We start from the raw sequence: 22,002 nt of genomic DNA on the forward strand, positions 1-22,002 counted from the left end.
TGAACAACATAGGCAAATGACGTAAACCTAGGAGCAGAATGGGAACACCATCCACTCTACTAATGCACAGAGAAAAAAATCCCTTAGATTTCAATAACCCGAAAAGTAACAAAGCACTTAAAAGTGACCACCAACTTGAGCAAAACTCTGGAGGCCAGATACTCAAACCTTGGTTTTGGATTCACTTGGATGATACACTTTGGACCATGCAGAAACTACTTAATCTCTAAACCTTCATTTGTTTATCTTTAAAACTGTGGATAAGAGTAAAATGCCTATAGCATAGTTTTTGGCACACAGTACAGGTGCTCAAAGGTTTCTATTAGTAAAATAATAGAATAGTCTAGGTAAAATCCAAATGCATGGTAATATATCACTGAGGAAATTCCACTGCTTATTTATTAGGCTGGATTGAAGTATTCCCTCACAATTTATGTCTGCTAAGAACTAACAATGTGACATTATTTGGAAGCAGGGTCTCTGTGGATGTAATCAAGTTATGATGAGCCCTTTACAGTGGCCCTAAACACACTGCAACTGGTGCATTTTTAAAAATAAATTTTATGTATATTTTTTGTTATAGATGAATGCAGTTTATTTATTTTTTTATGTGGTGCTGAGGATTGAACTCAGTGCCTCACGTATGCGAGAGGAGCGCTTTACCACTGAGCCTCAGTCCCCAATTAGTGCATTTTTAACAAGGAAATTTGGACACAGATATTCAAAGAAACAATGCTAACGTGGAGGCAAAGGCAACAAACAACTAGAGTGACACAGCCTCCTCCAAAGCACATCAAGGATTGCCAGCCACCACCAGAACTTTGGAAGAAGCAAGATTCTTCCTCAGAACCTTCAGAAGGAGCATGACCCTGAAAACATCCCAGCTTTAGACTTCTGACCCCAAGAACTAAGAGAGAATAAATTTCTGTTGTTTTAAGTCACCCAGTTTGTGATACTTTGTATGGCAGCTTAGGAAACTTAACAGATTTAGATGAAAAAACAAATGACTTAATGATATGAACAAATCATTAAATCACTAACATTTAAATGATAGAATGATCTGAAAAGTTTTGAGTTTTTTTTTTTTTGACATATTACTTACTGGGATTCTCATTCTAATTTTATTGTCAGAAGTTTGTAATTGATACTGTATTGAAACTGCAGAAAAAATGTTTTATAAAAGATTATCTAGATGACATATTTTATAGACCAAGAAACTGAGGCTCATAAATGATAAGTGATTTTATATTACCAAGATTATATAACTGGTAACAAAAGTCAGAATTAAAATGAAATATTAGTAAGTCTGGTGTTTCTTTAATATATTATGCCCTGAATATCAAGACTCCTGAGTAATCAGTATATACATAAAGTTCTAGAATATTTTCCAGATATTGAGAAATATATTTAGGTTTTTAAAAAGTTTCCCCAAATTGCTCTGACATTACTACTAAGTGATGAGACAAAGAATAAAGCAAGAGCCAAAAGTAAGATTATCTTTTCATACGTAGTTACCAAATCTGTAAACTGACAGGGACTGTCAAGACACTTTTCTCTATAGTGTGCAGCAAACACATAAAAGTTTTTATGTCTTTGACTGAAATAAAGATGTTTATCATGGCATGCCTTATAATTAAAAAAAAAAAACATAATTTAAATAATCAACAAGAAAAGTTAGAAGAACATAGTTAGTAACAACAAAATTTTCCAAAAAGTGACAGTAAATATTCAGGATACACTGTAACAAAATTCTTTAAACAAAGTAGTTATGTGACGCTGAGAAAAATGATGGAGGAAAAAATATATATATAAAAATGTTTTTGGCTGGGGTTGTGGCTCAGTGGTAGCATGCTTGCCTAGCATGTATGGACCACTGGGTTCGATTCTCAGCACCACATATAAACAAATTAATGAATAAAGGTCCATCAATAACTAATAAAAGTTTTTAAAGAATATTTTGTACCAAGTTGAGTTTATTAGGGAATGATCCCCCATAGTTCTATGTAATTTCCAAGTTTATCCTATTAATTGAATTAATACACAGTATTTCATCAACTTTAACTAAACCACACTTTTCCACATCTCAACATCTTTTAAATCAAGATGCATTTCACAACTGCTTTGCCCTGGTTTAATTGAAATAATCTCTGAGTGGTACATAAAAAAATGGTGCATCTTACATTCTATGAAATATGATAAACTCATTGATTAATCAGAATACTGGGGGGTTGATTCCAGGATCTCACAGGTTAGTCAAGTGCTCTTTCACTGAGCTATATCCCCAGCTCTTTTTATTTTGAGACAGGGTCTCACTTAGTTGCTCAGGCTGGCTTCAAATTTGCAAACCACTGGTCTTAGCCTCTTGAGTAGCAGGGATTACAGGTCTGCATCAATGGGCCTAGCACTATGGTAGTTTTATAATGAAAAACTAATATAACAAAACATATACACATATATAAAAGCACATATCTATGTATGAATGTATATAAAACAGATGAAGCAACAAATATGACTGTTGTATTAACCAAGAGACTCTAGTTTTCATATATAGAAACTCCCACCTAACTACTGGCTAAAATAACTTAGAAACAGACACTGAAGAGGCGTCCCTGACACAGAAAGACTGTTTTTTTCCTCAGGATAGGTAATATCCAGTCATCTCCTGGCTATTCTTAGTCACCATTCCAGTTCACTCTCTATAAATCAGGCTTTAAAATTTCCTTTGTGAAGATGAAGAAAAGCAAAATAATCACCACCTCTAAAATCTCTAGAATATTTCTTAGTTTTGTTCTAGCTAATTTGTTTTTTGGCTGGGGGTGGGAGATGGGGGAGTACCAGGGATTGAACTCAGAGGCACTTTCCATTGGGCTACATATATCCCAGTCCTTTTCTACTTTGAGGCAGGGTCTTTTTAAGTTGCTTAGGTCCTCACCAAGTGCTGAGGCTGGCCTCAAACATCCAATCCTCCTGCCTTAGCCTCCCAAGACACTGGTATTACACGTACACACCACTACACCCACAGATCTTCTAGCTAACTTGTTACAGTTAGTCATGATTTAATCTGTTCTCTACCCTAAGGGAACAAATTATTAAAAAGTGAATCCTTTCGACTATGTCAATTATAATATGCTCAGATGGATTATTGGAGATTTATACATAAATCCAATGTAAGGGGAAAACCTAGAACTATCCAGTGAACTTTGTTTTTTTGAAGAGGAGAAATGTCTAGTGGAAATTTTAACATAAATGTTTAAAAGAGTAGATAGAGGAAGCTACAGAACTTTTACATCAAACTTTCACTTTGTTTATCTTGTCATTTGATCACCCTTTAACTTTAGACCTATTAATTAATCTAACACATACTGTTTACAGTAAGCAGTTTTCTTAAGGCCTTGACAAGCATTAAGGATAAAAAGATACTTAACACATTTTTAGGAGTAGACTTTATCTAGACCCATCTGTCAGTCATGAAGCTCATAAAATATTAAGAACAAAAGACACTGTGCAAGAATGTAAAGTTCCATGAAGGTAGAATTTTTGTTCACTACTGTGACCATTCCACAGAGAAAAGTGGTGCTACACAGTAAGCACTCAATATTTGTTGAATGGATTTTTTTTCCTGTGCAAATTTCTTTTCAACTCAAATTCAAACTGGAGCAAAAAGCTTTCTCCTATGTTGATTTTTCACGACGAAAAACTATGTAATGTCAGTATAAAAAATAAAAGCTGTAAGGTAGCTTATTAGTCCTTCACAGACAGGGGAATAAAGCAAAATAAAACTCCTCATCATCAATGTATTTACCTCAACAATTGTTCAGGCAAACCCTATTTTTTCTCAAGCAAGCAAGAGAGGCTTAGTAATAAAACAGGAAACAGCTAATCAAAAGAGCAAGATAGTAAAAATCCTCACTAGACATGAACACATAATGAATCTGACAGCTAATGGTTTACATTAATTATATAGTCTTTTATTTGGGGTGGGTTTTATGTTAACTCAGACACCCATGCTGTTCTTCTCTAAACACACGTCAATTAGACATTATATTCTAGCCTTGTTTACTACAGTATACTATCCAACATCAGCTCATAATATCAGATCATTAAACCTTTTATCTTGACATAGTGAAGAATTACTGAAAGAGGATGAAAAGAAAGGGGGAAATGGTAGTTTTTAATTGGGCTGAAAACACCAGATACTGATCCCTTACCTTATTAGCACGAATCTGTTTGTAAATATCGGTTTGCTGACGAATTCGATATTCCAAGTCAGAAACATGAGCTTGAAGCCAGTTCCAGCGGCTCACAATAGCTGCTCGGTCTGCAGCCCATCTCCATTCTGACCTGCGTCTCCTAAAAGGAAATAAACTGAGTGAAATCCAAGAGTAGATAGTATCTATACCAAATTAGATGAAGGCACTTATACACACTAACTTATTATCAAGGAAAAGCAAAGATGGACACACACACAGAACCTACAGGAAGGACACTTGTGGAATAAAACACTTCATATAGATTAAGTACCCTGATCCTGTGCACCCCCCCTAAAAAATCCTCTGAAATTGCCTTAATTTTTCTACTTTAAAATAAGACATATATGAAAAATAATTTCTGTTAAAAATTCCAGTCACAGAAAAATATTTTCTGTAAAAGCACTACTCATAACTAAACTCACCAACAAAAGCTAATACTAGAGGAAAAAAATCTTTACAGATAAATAAGTATGGGAGATATAAAGATCTACACAAATGGCAATTTTCATATAAATCTGTAAATTCAAAGACATCCCAATGAAATTCTCTGCAGGGTTCTTCATAGAAGTTGAGAAACATCTAAAAGTTCACACAGAAAAAAGAACCATTAGCAAAGATATTCTGAAAAGTAAAGCATGATATAAATTTAAATTATCAGGTATCAAAACTCATTATAAAACTACGGTAACTAAAGCAATATAAGATGGACAAAAGACCAATCGAACAGAATACAGAGCCTCACAACTTAAAACTGGATACATAAAGCTATGGCATTCAATAAAGTGAGATTCTAATGAATTAGATTGATCTATTCAAAATGCCTAGTTCTTTATATAGGGAAAGTAAAAGTTTCTTTTTTCATGATATAATTCCATATTTGTACATACACACTTAAAACACAAAGAGTATCTTTGGGACTTAGAACAGGAAAGAATTTCTTAAATAAGAAACAAAACATGGGGCTGGGAATGTGGCTCAGGCGGTAGCGCGCTCATCTGGCATGCGTGCGGCCCGGGGTTCAATCCTCAGCACCACATACCAACAAAGATGTGTCTGCCGAGAACTAAAAAAATCTCTCTCTCTCTCTCTAAAAAAAAAAAAAAAAAGAAAGAAACAAAATATGACCTAATTTTCAAAAAGATCTAATTAACAAAGTTAAAAGGCAAGGTACTGGTTGGTAGAGGATATCTGTAAACAGACATAACTAAAGATTAAATAATCAAAACATATAACAGAACTCTAGAAATATGCTAGCATTAAAAAAGAGACGATCTTCTTAATTCACAGGAGAAAAACTCAAATGATCAATAAATACAACATATGCCCAATCTTATTACAATTTGGTTAAAATATTAAATAAAATATTGAGATGCTGATTTAAATCTAGACTGGAAAAACTCAAAGTCTGATAAAATCAGGGGATGATAAGATATGTAAAACAGCAATTTGTACACTGCTCCTAAGTAGTATGACTACTTTTGAAGAATAATTTGGAAATATCTGGCTAGGTGGACAATCTACATACCTAACCATTATGAAACTGTGCTTTTGAGAATTTAACTTTTACATCTGCATATGGAAATAGGTTCATTGCAGAATTTGTAATAAATCCAAAATTAATTACAACCTAACTGTTAAAGCACTTAAACTAATTTATTCCTCTAAAAATTTCTCCTATAGTAATAAACACAAATCTATAGCTCTACATATCAACAAGACTAAATCTCAGAACACAATATTAAATGGAGAAGTCACATAAAAACAAAAAATAAGTATGAGTACTATTACAGGGAACAGAGTGTAGCTCAGTAGTAGAATGCTGAAGACCTGGAGTCAACATGATGTAGGAGGTAGGAATAAATACTAGTATAGGTACATACAAATAGTAAAGGAATTTAATGAAATACTATTTGGAAACTTAATTTGCTACATGTATCAACATGACCATCAACCAACAGTGGTGCAATGGAAAAACTACATGAAAAACTAAAAAATAATGATTGTTACTAATATAGTTAGGTTTAAAAAACGGTATAAAACATGTATAGAATGTATATACAACAAATTCAGGATCAGTGTAGGGTCTTTATTATCTCTGGGAAGGGGAAAAGAAAAATTGTGGAGTTTAGCTCTACTTAAAATGTAACATTTGACTTCTCAGAAAAATTATGACAGAAATATGGCAATTTAACATTCTTTAACTAAGAGGGGTATATTGCTCCTGCTTTATCCTGTATTCAGTTTGTAACCAAAATATTTCACAATCTACTACAAAATTATTTTTCCAGAAATAAACAGTCACAATGCCCTTGGTTCTACTACCAATTAGAATACACACACTTACTACTAAAAATTATAATACATGAATTTTTATATAATCCCATTGATAAATGTCAATAATAAATATGGTTGCAGTAAGGTTAGTGCTTAATCATCATAATAAAAATAGTAATTGCACTAACTTTTATATGACCCTAACAAGTCATTCAGATCAACCATTGTGATAAAGTATTATACAATTGTGTATGTTCTTCTAGAAACAAGGCATTTTATAGTTTCCTAATTCTGATGGAATAACTTTAAAATAAAAATACATTGTAGGGGCTGGAGATGTGGCTCAGCGGTAGCACGCTCGCCTGGCATGCGTGCGGTCCGGGTTCGATCCTCAGCACCACATACCAACAAAGATGTTGTGTCCGCCGAGAACTAAAAAATAAATATTAAAAATTCTCTCTCTCCTCTCTCACTCTCTCTTTAAAAAAAAAAATACATTGTAGTAAGTAGAAGGGCTTCAAAGTAGGCTGTGTAGGTCTACTTCTGACCTGAATTCAAAATAATCAGGCCTCAAGTGATTAGAAATAACCTAGGGACCTCCCCTTTCTAAAAGACACATAGCCAGTTGCCCTTCATATCCTATTCCCAATTAAAACTAGATTTAAAAGGCTTACCATCATCCTATCCTGCAAAATTTCTACCTTTTATAGGTTCCATTCATTTCAAATGGTACCAAGTCCCCATCTATCACTGCTGATCTACTTATTGATATTCATTGGTCAATCAGATTATGTTCCCTAAATGAACTCGCCTTGAATAAACTCACATTTCTTGTTACTCCTATGTTCAAAAAATTACACAGTTCTTTCCCCTTCCAAAATTTGGATTTCTAGGAAATAATATACCAACTTTTCAATTCTGTGACTATTTCATAATCTCGAGCTTATATTATCCTTTAATTTAATTAAGAATGAAACTACAGATTGTCCTAAAAATAGGATACTTGGACAATTGTATTGTGTGCATGTACAAATATGTACAAGCACTCAAGAGTCTTCTCTACTACATTCTTTGGAGTATGAAAACACAGGTCACAATAATTGTCAATAACCAACCACAAATAGCAACACACCAGAGTTTATCAGGCAGGACTGCAATAGTATAGTACACATTACTATTCAGTATACACTGTATCAATGTCTTTTTTATAAGACAGCTGCTTTTGAACACTGATCATGTGAAATCCAGGGCAGTCCTCAAAATGACAATCTAGTTCTAGAAAAAACATTTCTAATATTACACCAGTTATGTAAGAAATTTTGTTCAGCTTAAATACATTTAGTAAAAGTAACTTTTGCAATGACTTTTCTGTACCTTCATAATGAATTTTAAAACATTTTATAAATTTAAACATTCACCTATTATTTTTTCTCACTAAAAACAGATCATTAAAAATCATACTTATTTCAAATTACCATAAGTGTTATATATGTTGCTCAATTTAAAAACCAAAGGTAAGGAAAGATACCTTGTTGGCAAACTTAGGCTACTTCTGCGTTTGTACCCGAGGTAGACAAAAAAATCCTGAATGTAGTTCATAAGCTTTCTCCTGACAGTGTTCCAGGATCCCAAGTATTCCAGATTAGCAGGAAAGATGAAATCTTATTGTTATCTCTGAATGAGACATCTTAATTTTTTTTCTTTCTTTCTTGTTTGCTTGGGGCAGGAGGCACACACGTGGAAAGCTAGGTTCAGGCCAGGCATAATGGCACATGCCTGTAATCCCTGTGGCTCAGAAGCTGAGACAGGAGGATCTCTAGTTCAAAGCCAGCCTCAGCAATTTAGGGAGGCCCTAAGCAACTCAGTGAAACCCTGTCTCTAAACAAATTACAAAAAGAGGGGTAGGGGGGCAGTAGGGATGTGGCTCAGTGATTAGATGCCACTGGGTTCAATTCCCTGTATAAAAAAAACAAAACAAAAACTGGTTCAATTTTCAATACTGCAAAAACAAAACAAAAAACTGTTCTGAAAATATGGAAGGAAGGAAAGGAAGGGAGACATACTGGGAAGTGATACTGGCTAAACTATATTGTGTGCATGTACAAATATGTAACAACAAATTCCACCATTCTGTATTACTATAACGTACCAATAAAAAATGCGTGCAGGGTGGGGGTGAAATACACCAGCAAAAGTAAAATTTTTAAAACATTTTAGTTCACAATAACTTTTGTACATACCTTTTTTCTTTGGTAGAAAGGTCAGAAGTAATAGGCCTGGGGTTCTATGCCTAGCATCACCAACACCAAAACAACCCCCCCCCACGCCCACCAAAAAGGCAATAGGCCTACTATTTCACATGTATGCTAAATAACAATACAAACTCAGCCTTCTGATAATACTTTTTGGAAACTGGCTAATGAAGTAATCACAAAAAGCAGCAATAAAAGAATATTATTAACAATCATCAGCTTATTAACAGGTTTCATTCTACAAATACATATGTGCTGGTATACAATTGATTTGCAATAGAAAACTATCAGTTTTTCTATAATGTTGTTCAAACTCAGATTAATTGTAATAAAAAATGGAAAACCCTACCCAAGAATCCATAAACTATCTTATGTTTAAAACACGAGTAATATGAGCAGAGAGCTGAGCTATCAGCAAACATGAGAGGTATGTGTTATTAACAAGTCTGGGGTGAGATGTGATGTTACCATACCCCAGTGGCAGAGTAGAATACCACAGAATATTAAAATCACAAAGAGTAGTATTAAAATCACAAGAGTAAGAGTTCCCTGCTGTACATTTTTTTCCTTGACAAAACAAACCACACAATTTTCTGTTTATTGAAAATGAAGGTAGACCTCCCCCAATATCGAAAATGTAAATTTAATACTCTAATAATTTATGGCTCAAGAACAGCAGACACTGATTTCACATTAGGCATATTCTCAGTATATGGACTTATTAAAAAAAAAACTCCATAGCCTCAGATTATAGAATGATATTATAAATATAACAATGACTTGATTTTCAATACAGCCATAATCAATAATGAAGACATGAATTCCAACACTGGTAAGGTTTTCAACTGTTTCCCTTCGATGGTTCCATGCTAACAATTGGTGAAATTGCTTTAACTTTGTCTCTGAGGAGTATTTTATTGCTGTGTGCTTCTTTTCAGTTTCCAGCAAAACTTTTGTCCACATGTATTATGGTTAACACCTGGGTGGATTTTTTTTTAACTCTTATTTTTATTTTACATAGTTTTTATTGGTAAATTTGCTTTGTCTACATGTGCTGTGTAAAAAATTTATTTAAAATTCACACTATGAATTGCTTTTCAGTTATCTAAATGCAGTAAACTTGTATAACATTTGCTTTTGTGATACTAAATAGTAAATTTTAATGTTGTCAGCTATGTGCCAATATTGGTTTGTAAGTACTTGTCAAATATATTGATTCCCTTAGATGTGTGAACTTACTCTTTTAATAGATCTTTTTACAGAAGTAGATTACCTACCTATCTAGAACTGAGGATATTCTGCTGAATCTAAAAATATATAGAATATGTTCTGTATTTACTTAAACAAAAAATCATTTCCTCTTTATAAAACATTCTAAAGCCATACAGTGGAAAGTATTCCCCTACCTAAATATAAGGCTCAGTTTACATCTTAGTTAATGTGGAAAAAATTATTTTTTAAAATGTTTTTAGTTCTTTAAAATCATCTTGAATGGTACTGTTAATGGAAATGTTTCATTAGAAGACAACAACAGATTAACACCAGAAACTTTATGTAAGGGGATTTAACCTATCTTAAATGTGGGGTCCAGGTTCCTTCTATTTTAGTGGAAATTATTCATTGAATCTTCAAAGAGGTCAATGATATAATCTTTCCTACTGCACCAAAACAGGAAATGATCTGAACACTTTAACTCAGAGATGATCATCATTGATTTTGCTAAAATAAAAGTGCTAAGTAATGTAGTAATTTCTGCTGAGAATAAAAAATAAAAATTTGTAATAATACACCTCTTTCTCAGAACTTATCAGTGGACTATGAATTCATGATTGTTGTATTGACTTTCTGTAATTTATAAACCCTATATTAAATGCCCACAGCACTGCCACAGTGGTGGATACACTTTTATTCTGAGACGAACTACACTTTTATCCACAGTGGTGGATATACTTTTATTCTGAGATGAACTACAGCAAAAGCTATTGATTTATCTAAAGAGCTAGACATGGCAAACACCTTGACCTAGTGTTGGTTCTAATTAAGTCAGGCAGTTCCATTTCAAGACAGAAATTTGTACAGAAGTCCAACAGAATAGTGCCAGACAATTTTAATGGTTTCATTAAAGCAAAAACAAATATGCCAGAAAGACCTGAATGGTGGTCATTTCATTTTTTATTGTTTTCCCATCTACCTCCAACTCTTTTCCTTTTAATTTAACAAAGGTTTTATTAAAGTCCTCAAACTCAAAGTACAATGACTGGTCTGAGTAAATCACTGTCAAATGCTCATCTGGTGAGCTATTTCACAAGAATTACATGCACAAGAAAGCCTGAGACACCTAAATTCTGAAATCTCCAGTTTGTTTAGATCATTTATAAAATAAAAAGAAGAGATACAGCAAAACTGACTCTGTACCAGAATATCCAATACCTACAACTGCCCGATTCCTGATATCCAAAGTAAGGGTCACCAAGAGACATTAATCCTGAAATTACAGACTCAAGTGGGGAAGGGGGTGACCCTTAAGTATTCACTATAAAGCACAAAAGCAGTATGAAAGAAACAGGACAGAGCAGGAAGAGAGTTTCTCAACAAATTCTTACTTTTATTTACTTTTTATGATCATGGACACATAAATTGACCTTTGGAAATAACAATATCTGCCTCACAGGGTTATGATATTCATAAAGTTGTACAATTCTAACTGTAATGTACACAGTATTAGATAAACAATTTATTTCATAAAAATAACCTTGAATTTTAATTCCATATATTCCATACCATAAATGGTACAAAAAAGGAAGTGGGGGGATAATAAGATGAAAAGAAATATCCAGGGCTAGGGCTCTAGCTCTGTGGTAGAGTGCTTGCTTGCTTAGCATGTGTGAGGCTTGCTTAGCATGTGTGAGGCACTGCGTTCGATTCTCAGCATTGGATGTAAATAAGCAAAAATAAAAGTCCATAAATAACTAAAAATCCAAAAGACAAAGAAGTACAGGTGTTTTCACTTAGCCTGTAATCCTAGCGAGTCTGAGGCATAGATCTAAGGCCAGCCAGAGCAGTTTAGGGAAACTCTGTCTCAAAATAAAAATGGTCTGAGAGTATAAGTATAGCTCAGTGGTAGAGCACTCTCAGGGTTCAATCCCCAGTATGGTAGGGTGTTATGTAATAATTCTCAACATCAGCACAACATCAGTAACATTACCTTCCCCACCTCGTACAATGAGTTGAAGAAATAAAATACAGGAGAGGGAAAAAGAACCAAATTTAACCAGCATTAAACAGCCCTTATGTAAAATAAATCCCAAGAAAACAAACTTAGACAAACATTCTCTTAGCACATTCCCATCAGTCACTCTAATTAGGTTACATCAGCTTTCTGCAAGTTTGTGGCAACAGGAAACAAATGTACCAGAGCTGTTTCTAAACTGCTGACTCATCCTGACAGTCTCTAGGGACTGAACTTAAACTTAACCCCTTTGTCTTATTATTTAAACCAGACTATTTCTGCTAATGAAAAAATAAGATTTGTATATTCAGTGGAAAAAACTCAATCCCATATGGGTCTCTTCTGCCCTTGCCCTCCTCCCATTTACACAAATATTTACACAACTATAATGTACCAGTGATTACTATAGGTGCCAGATATAGTAACAAACAATAATTGTGTGGCTCATTAGGTTTAGATTTTAGTGGGGATGACATAAGTTAATAAACAATCATATAAAATGTAAGAGATAATAACTATAAAGTCCAATTAGATTGGAAGATCTGGAAAGACTGTTCTGGTACTAACATTTAAACCAAGCTCAAAAGCATGAATTAGAATGGCAAGCTGGCACTGGGAACGGAGCAGGGGTAGAGAACAAGAAAAACAGAAGGGGAGGTCTGTGATATGTCTCTCAAAAGAAATAACATAAATACAAGTATTACAAGTCAGGAGGTCTGCTGGTGAACTGGGAAGAGTGTGCTCAAATTGGCAATGGACAGAGATAAGTAGGGCCAGATCACACAGAACCTGTAATCCTTGTTAAATTTTATGAAATTATGTTAAGTAATCCTAATCACTGGCCCTACCATTCTTTAATGATCTTTTTTGTTGTTCTTTTTAGTTATATATGAAAGTAGAGTATCTTTGACATATTTATACAAACATGAAGTATGCTTGTTCTAATTACAATGCCAGTTCCGTAAATGTACATGATGTGGAGATTCACTGTGATGCACTCACATATGTACATAGAAAAGTCATGTTAAGATTCTTTCCACTGTTCCTATCCCCACTCCCTCCCCTCTTCATTCCCCTTTGTCTAATCCACTGAACTTTTACAACCCCCCCCCGCCCCCGGCCCCTCGCACACACAAATCAGAACATTCAACCTTTGTTTTTTATGGATTGGCTTATTTCACTTAGTTTAGACACCAGATCCATCCATTTACTGACAAGTGTCATAAAGTCATTTTTTAATGATTCTTTTCAAATGAAAATTTCTTTAGAACTTCCCACATTATAGATTTTATAGATCCATATCCCTGCAACAAGGTCTATACTTTAATTTTATAAACTAATCACCTCTAAACTACCTTCAGTTTCATACATGTACTTTTCTGTAGGTCAGCTGATAAATTATTTGAGCTTTTGTGCATTTCATTTTACATGTTTGAGGTGGAAGTAAGTATTAAAACACACCCAATCTTTAGAGAACTATCGAGGTAATTTAACTCCTCTCCATGGCAAACTTTTTTATCAACTGTGTCAAGTACAATAAAAGCAATGAAATAATTCTCCAGCCCTGCCCCTCAGACTACTCAGGTCAATTTGTTTTGTGTAATCTGAAAATATCTGGGAGCATGTTCTAACCCCAAAACCCACCTCTTTCTGAAAAAGTCTTTTATATTGAATCTCACAACTCATTACTTGTATTCTTCCAGCTTAGTGTAATCCTCTTATTTTTTGTTATTTTGTTATGTAGATGTTCTATATTTCCAAGTTATGTCATATACATTATTGGTCTTCAACTATATGATTCATATACTTCCTTGTGGACACTACCATGTATTTTATGAATAAGCAATTCCCAGGAAACACAAATATGAAACTGATTTATCTAATCCCTTACTTTGTTTAAAACACACACACACACACAAAAACACCCAACTGCAGCCTGATAAACTCAAAATGCCTAGGAAATCTCTGAAGTATGCCAACAAGAGAAAAACAAGGCAAGACAAGGAAGTATGGAAGTGGTTTACTGTTCTTGGCTGGCTATAGGATTGGACACCGGACTTAAGCATGATTTCAAACAAAACCCTGGTCTACCTACAGGTATAAGACCTACCTACAGTATAAGACCCAAGGTGCTGGCGATATAACTCAGTTGGTAGAGTGATTGTCCTGCATGTACAAGGCCCTGGGTTCGATCTCCAGCAACATTCACACAAACACACACACACACACAGAACTAGAGAATAGGACCATGTCATGTTTCAACAATAAAGCAAAATGACAAAGTTAAAAATGAAAGGCTCTCAAAGTCTCTTAGTTATTCAAACTACTGATACTTGCAACTGTTCCTCCAGAATGAATCAATTTTCTGCCTATTTTACTTCTCAGAGAGCCCATCTTTTTAGAGTAGTTATCATTTCACAATCTTTCAAAAGTCAAACTGAAGCTGGGAGCAGTGGCACACTCCTGTAATCCCAGCAGCTCAGGAGGCTGAGCCGGAGGACCACAGGTTGAAAACCAGCCTCAAAAACTTAGCGAGGCCCTACGCAACTCAGTGAGACCCTGTCTCTAAATAAAATACAAAAAAAGGGCTGGGAATGTGTCTCAGTAGTTGTGTGCCCCTGAGTGGCAACTCCAAAGTCAAACTGAGATTAGAATAATATGTATGATAATTTCTCTTTCAAAAATCATAATATAAGGGGGCTGGGGTTATGGCTCAGTGGTAGAGCACTTGGCTAGCATACGTGGGGCACTGGGTTCGATTCTCACTACCACATAAAAATAAACAGAATAAAGGCATTCTGTCTATCTACAACTACACAAAAAAAATAGGGGCTGGTGTTATGGCTCAGTGGTAGAGCGCTCACCTAGCACATGCAAGGTGCTGGGTTTGATCCTCAGCACACATGAAAACAAATAAATAAAAATTTTGTCCAACTACAACCAAAAAAATTTTAAAATCATAATATAGCTCAATAATCCCACTCACTCAAAAAATTATAACTTAAAAGACTAGCCATTATTTGATCCAATTTACTTATTTAAGCAAGAGATGACAACAATCATAACTAAAATCAAGAGGAAAAAAAACAATAATTTTCCCAACTCCTTAGCCCTGGGCTACTTAAAGAAGAGTGAAAGAGTAGAAAAGAACATGTTTTGACAGAGTTGGTAAGTGCCTGAGCCCTCCCTTTCCTTGTCTACCCCCATATTCCATAAACAGAACTTGTTTGTGGGCATCCCTGGAACAATCAGAGAAATCTTTGCATTAAGCACAATAGGCTAACTGTATGTAATAGAATTCCTATAGAAAAACATTTATTCTCCTCTTTCAAAATAAAATACACCTGTTGGAAAAGAGTAAGGTATTAGAAATCAATAAACACTGAGTTCTAAATCCTGGTCCCATCACCTAGCATCACTTAGTTATTGAAAAAAATCAAAGAACAAAAGTTCTTATTAATGCTCATCCTCCAGGAATGATGCTCCAACTTCAGTGAGTATAAAAATTACTTCAGAGAATAGAAGTGAGTCCTACAGTTCTGCATGAACAAGACACCACTCCTCTTAGTTCTTATGCCAAGTACTTCAGAACCATTACTCAAGAGATACTGAGGTTTAGAAACAACACATTTTCAAGAAAATGAAATTGAACCAAATGTTAGTATGTTAATTTATCAAGTTCTTAAAAAGAATTTCTAGGGAAGATGATGCAGACTCATTTTCTCCCAGTTCATCTGGGTTATAAATACAACTATAAATCCTGGACATGATGCAAGAAGAAACCAAACAAAAACTCTGAAAGGTAGAAAAAGGAAGATGAACTGTCAGAAGGTGATACAAAAAAGTGGCTGGGTCAGGCTCATTCCTTCCAGGAGGAAACACAAAGGGGCCCTCTAATCAACAGCACAGTTGAGCTTCCAATAAGCCATGGGAAACATTACTGCCAATTTTCCCTTTTAATTTCATTTTACTGAAAATATTAATTATTTCTAATTACTTTCCTTCCATTATTTATTCAATTCAGGTTTTAAACCCCACTACTGGACTAAAACTACTAGACAAGGAAACCACAGACATCTAATCCACTATCCAATTCCCAATCTTTACCATCTTCAACCAATCAACAGCATCTAACATAGATGATTATTCTTTCAAATACTTGGCTTAGAGTTGAGGAGGGAGCACTTGGAGGGGGTTGGCCTGGTGTGCACTCCGCACCTCGGGGACGCTATTGCGCGTGGATCGGCAGTTTTGGGAAGGCTTTTGCCCAGAGAAAAGATGTTTGGTTTTCACAAGCCAAAGATGTACCAAAGTATAGAAGGTTGCTGTATTTGCAGAGCTAAGTCCTCCAGTTCTCCATTCACCGATAGTAAACGTTATGAAAAGGACTTCCAGAGCTGTTTTGGGTTGCATGAGACTCGTTCAGGAGACATCTGTAATGCCTGTGTTCTGCTTGTGAAAAGATGGAAGAAGTTACCAGCAGGTTCAAAAAAAAAACTAGAATCATGTGGTAGACGCAAGGGCAGGACCTAGTCTAAAGACTACTTTGAAACCAAAGAAAGTAAAAACTCTATCTGGAAACAGGATAAAAAGCAACCAGATCAGTAAACTGCAGAAGGAATTTAAACGTCACTATTCTGATGCTCACAGTACCACCTCAAGTGCCTCCCCAGCTCAATCTCCTTGTTATAGTAACCAGTCAGACGATGGCTCAGATACAGAAATGGCTTCTGGCTCTAATAGAACACCAGTTTTTTCCTTTTTAGATCTTACTGGAAAAGACAGAAAATTTGTTGTGGGATTATCTACAAAGGCCGTTTTGGAGAAGTCCTCATTGACACACATCTATTCAAGCCTTGCTGCAGCAATAAGAAAACAGCTGCAGAGAAGCCAGAGGAGCAGAGGCCCGAACCTCTGCCCATCTCCACTCAGGAGTGGTGACTGAGGTTTATGTAGAAGGGGAACAAAAATGACTTAAATTTTGAAAAGACCACAAAGCAACAAACTGACCTTACTATTTTTAACTTGGATACCTGCTATTCTGCCAAAAGACAATTTTCTAGAATAGTTTTGAATGGGTTATTTTTTCCTCCAGTCCCATAAACTTTGAAGCCAGTGTCTAGCTTACTAAAAGAAAAAAGAAGTGTACATAATATTTAAGATGCTGAGTATTGCATAGGAAAGCTGAATGCTGCTGTAAAGTGCTCTTTAAGTCTTTTTTTTTTTTTTAATATTCCCCTTCTAATGAATTAAATTAGGGGAATTTCAGGGGACACAGATGGGATTTGTTGTATGATAAACCATATGTAGTTTTTAGTCTTTCTATATTGAGAAGCAGTGGTAGGGGCATTTTTTTAAAGATGGCTGGCTACACTTGTTTTCCCTCATGTTAATAGATTTGTCATAACTCAATAACATGTCTTGCCCCTAGAGGTAGTTGTTAATAATTTTGATATAATTGAGTCTCTCCAACTTTCTGATGAATCAAACCTGTACTACTGATGATTATTAAGCAGGACAGACTGAGCTTTTTGATGGAAATACCTTGACGGAGGAAGTAATTTCTAATTATATAGAGAGAAGCTTGACTGTATGTGTTGCATCCTGTGTCACCTTCCTTCATATTAATATTTGTTAAAGATTTTAATGGGGGCTGGGGATGTGGCTCAAGCAGTAGCGTGCTCGCCTGGCATGTGTGCGGCCCGGGTTCGATCCTCAGCACCACATACAAACAAAGATGTTGTGTCCGCTAAGAACTAAAATAAATAAATAAAATTCTCTCTCTCTCTCTCCCCCCCCCTCCTCTCTCTTTAAAAAAAAAAAAAAAAGATTTTAATGTATGTGAAACTTTTCAAGCAGAATGAAATCTCCTCTTGGAGAAGAGGTGAGTAGGTGGGATAGATGAGATCTTATATGAATAGTACCAAAGCATTACCACACCGTGGAAAACACACTCTTAAAAATGTTAAACTATGTGCAAGTCTTCAGGATGGCACTTCCTAAGTGTCCATATTCAATCTCATGATTTTAAGTTTCATCATCTCAGAGGAAAGAATGCTCTATTTAATTGCTGACATTGACACAACCAACCATACATTTGATAGGGAGGAGGAATTCCTATTTCATGAACATACAAAATAAATATTAAGTGATTAAAGACGTCACATAATCACCACATCAGGAAGCATTCTTAAAGATCAGAAGAAACCCAGAAATCAGAAACGTTCATTTTCTGGAAAATTATCTGGTAGCATCTAGTTACCAATTACAACACTTTGGGATTTCATCCCACAGAAATAAAAGCACCATACATTGATGTTTACTATTAGGGTAAATGAAATCAATCATGTTTTCCAAAGGCAAATGGCTAAGTACATTCAATAATTACTAAAAGAAATATTATACAATCATTAAGAATGGCTTGTCTTGCAGGATGTCTCCAAGTTCAAGGTCTTGGCGACTTAGCAAGACCCTACCCTCAAAATAAAAGGGCTGGAGGTAAAAGTTCAGTGCTAGAACATTTGCCTATAATGTGTGAGACCCTGGATTCAATCCTCAGTACTAGAAAAACAAAACAAAATGAATGAATTAGATCTTTACATACTACCCTGAAACAACATCTACAATACACCATAGTTTGAAAAGCTAATTTCAGAGCATGTTCCTATTTGGGTTTTTAAAGAACAAAACACCTTAGCAACTTGGGAGGCTGAGACACGGGAATTGGAAATTCAAGGCCAGCCTGGGCAACTTAGTGAGACTCTGTCTAAAAACAAAACAAAACACTCCGGGGACCTCAGTGGTAGAGCATCCCCTAAATTCAATCCCCAATGATGCAAGTATAGTTAATAAAGAAAAATGCCAAAAATGAATGCATGTGAAAACAAAAAGACTTTTAAACAAATGTTTTGTGAGACTTTTATTTTAAAGCCCTCTGTACTGTTTTAAATTGCTAAGTGTGTTTTATTTTCATAATTAACACTTCAATAAAAAAGGTAAATCAGAGAATTTTAAACATGAATAAGTGAAATGGAACTATAAAGAATATGGAAGACAAAAAAAAAAGGCCACTGAATTCCAGGAATTAACCTTTCTCTCTATCATCTAAACATCAGAACTTTACATAAACATAAGAAAGATGACCTCCCTTCAAAAGTATTTCTAATGTTTCTAAGAATATAACTTGATTTCACCCACTATTCTTAATCTGGGTGCTTCTGTTCTCCAGAGAATACCTGGCAATATTTGAAGACATTTTTGGTTGTCACAAATGAAGGGACAGTGACCCTTGGTATTTTGTGGTATTTATTATTGTCATTATATATTAATATATATTATATCGTGTATTATCTATATTTATTTTATTTATTGTATTATTATTTATTATATTTTTATAGGCTCAAATGTTTATCTTATTGTAGATCATGTGCAAATAAAGTCCTTTAAATATAGTTCAGTTCTCTCATCCTTAGAACTAGTGTTTTGAACTAAAAAATCTTCAAGGTGCTTGATTTACAAGATGTGACAAACCTGTAACCATCAGCACAAAACATATCCTGAATATGCAACATATGGGGGAAGAATAGATATACCCAGATAAATGTTTGCAAGACTTAATTCACTCTAGATACTTCAGTAAAATTCTATTCCTTAGATATATAAAATCTTTCTTACCTAGACTTTAAGTCTTGGAAGACTTGGGAGACTTTAAGTTTTAGGATCTTGATTAAATCATAATGCCAAGTCAAAATCTAAAATACCCTTTCAAAAGGTGATTGAACTTTAAAACTGAAAGAAACTTCAGAATTATCTTTAAGCATCTCAAAATTGGGGGAGGGTGGTGACTGGGGTGGTGACTAGGGGCACTTTATCACTGAGCCACATCCCCTTTTTATTTTTGAGACAGGGTCTTGCTAAGTTGCTGAGGCTGGTCTAAGACTTGCAATTCTCTGAGTGACTAGAATTACAGGTGTACCCTAATGCGCCCAGCTAAGTCTCTCAATTTTTAAATGAGCAAAGTGAAACCAAAATGGGACCTAAGCTAGGTGTAGTGGCACACACCAGTAATCCTAGCAGCTGGGGAAGCTGAGGCAGGAGGGTTGCAAATTCAAAAGCCAGCTTCAGCAACTCAGCAAGACCCTATCTCAAAATTAGGGGCAGGCAGGGGGGGGGGTGTACTTCAGTGGTTAGGAGCCCCTGGCTTCAATTTCTGGTACAAAAAATAAGTGTGTGTGTGTGGGGGGGGGGGGTCCCCTGAAATATTCAACAACTTGCCCAGAGTTCTAGTTCAACTCAATCTGACAAGCTCTTAGGGCAAGCTGATAAGAGTTAAACAAGCTAAAAGTTACATGCTAATGTTTAAAATTACTTTGGGGGCATAAAAAACAATCTTCAAAATTTCAAAAAATATTTTACTGCTCCACAGAAAGACTATTACTGTTTGACATTTTCCCCTAATTAAAATATTTTAAAAATCTGCCTTAAGATCTATTCTTATCTTGATAAGTAGGAACTATAACAAGAAAACATAAACTGATCACCAAAATGGAACAGTGAGTAAAAAGAATTCCCCCATTTTAAAGGAAATCAAACCAGCAATCTACTCTACATCTGCATAGCTTTCAAGTTTCTACTTGTGCAAAACTCAGTGTCTTATCACAAGGGTCCTTCCAGTTCTAAAATTCTACCCAAATGTTTGGGAGATTAAATATTTCATTCATACATTAAGGCATGTTACTTTATTAAATAATGTGCATACAAAATTAGTAATGAACAACTGGTGTCAAAGTGTGCTCTGTCTCTCTTTGATGAAGTTACTCACCTATAAGCTGATGAATTATTGAACTAAGTATTTATTAATTTGTCTACAATTAGACTCAGAATTTGCTTGGAAATAGACCCTCAGCAACTTGACAATTCTAGAACATCTAGTTCTAAAATAATCTGATTATCAAAAATTCTAAAGATGAAAGAGGATACAGATTTCCTGACTTACTGAATTAAAACTAGAAAAACATTTTTCCCAATGGGAATGGGGTATTTTGGGGGTGGTCCTAGGCAGTACTGGAGATTGAACTCAGGACCTTGTGTATGTAAGGCAAACAGTCTACCACTGAACCAAAGACACTATCAAAATCCCCCCCCATGGGATTTGTGGGATCGTGGCTTAGCAGTAGGGTGCTTGCCTAGCACGAGCGAGACCCTTGGTTCGATCCTCAGCACACATAAAAATAAACAAATAAAAATAAAGATATTAAATAAATAAATAAATAAAATAAAGGTGTTGTGTCCAACTACAACTAAAATATATATACTAAAATATAAATATATAAACTAATATATATTTTAAATCCCCCCTTGGAGTTCCAAATTGTTGATATAATTAAAAGTATTTTTCCCCAGACAGTTCTCTTATGACTATATGCCAGTATTTTACTACAATCTGTAAGCAAGGGAGAAGGTCTACTAATTAATGCAAAGACAAATTCTTATTAGGAATATTTTTAGGAAAAAAGGAATGGCTAATTATTTAACTAGATAAAATGAAAATGTCTGATTAACTGCCATAAGACCCTTGATTGACAGCTGACAGTCAACTGAGGTGGACAGGTAATTGGTTTCCCAGAAGTCTTAATCCCAATGAAGTTCAGACAAATGCAGCAGTATTTTAAAAGAAATACAAATATCTTCCCCAACAAAAGTTATGAATTATACCATAAAGATCCTGTCCAAATGAGGCTTAAAACAATTTTTTTTACACTTTCTCCTTTTAATTTATATAATCTCTAAAGAATCTAAAGAATCTGTCCAGGTCTAGGTCCATCTCCCCTGAACCCTGTACTAAAGACCTCTGAATTGTTCAATTTTTTTTTTTTTACAAACTTAGCTACATTTTTAAGGGGAAAAAGTATTTTAAAGAGCAAAAGGCAGTTATAAGCCAGTTCTTGCACAGATAGATGACAGCAAAAAGCTGTATGTAGAGAGCACAACTCATCCT

The 22,002-nt window shown here is 34.9% G+C and overlaps 1 protein-coding gene and 1 pseudogene across 8 annotated transcripts in view; one reads left to right on the forward strand and one right to left on the reverse strand.

Moving 5' to 3' along the window:
• The window catches only part of Kansl1 (KAT8 regulatory NSL complex subunit 1), a 189,935-nt gene that overhangs the window by 57,239 nt on the left and 110,694 nt on the right, over positions 1–22,002 (reverse strand). For all 8 annotated transcript variants that reach the window (XM_026408228.2, XM_026408231.2, XM_026408232.2 and 5 more), the window contains one exon: positions 4,209–4,350. In XM_026408228.2, the coding sequence (XP_026264013.2) occupies positions 4,209–4,350 (142 nt within the window). The remainder of the gene's footprint in view (positions 1–4,208; positions 4,351–22,002) is intronic.
• Positions 16,284–16,946, forward strand: LOC113196353 (SIN3-HDAC complex-associated factor pseudogene; annotated as a pseudogene).

Source organism: Urocitellus parryii, chromosome 7 (assembly GCF_045843805.1).
Source record: "Urocitellus parryii isolate mUroPar1 chromosome 7, mUroPar1.hap1, whole genome shotgun sequence".
Taxonomy (NCBI): Eukaryota; Metazoa; Chordata; class Mammalia; order Rodentia; family Sciuridae; genus Urocitellus; species Urocitellus parryii.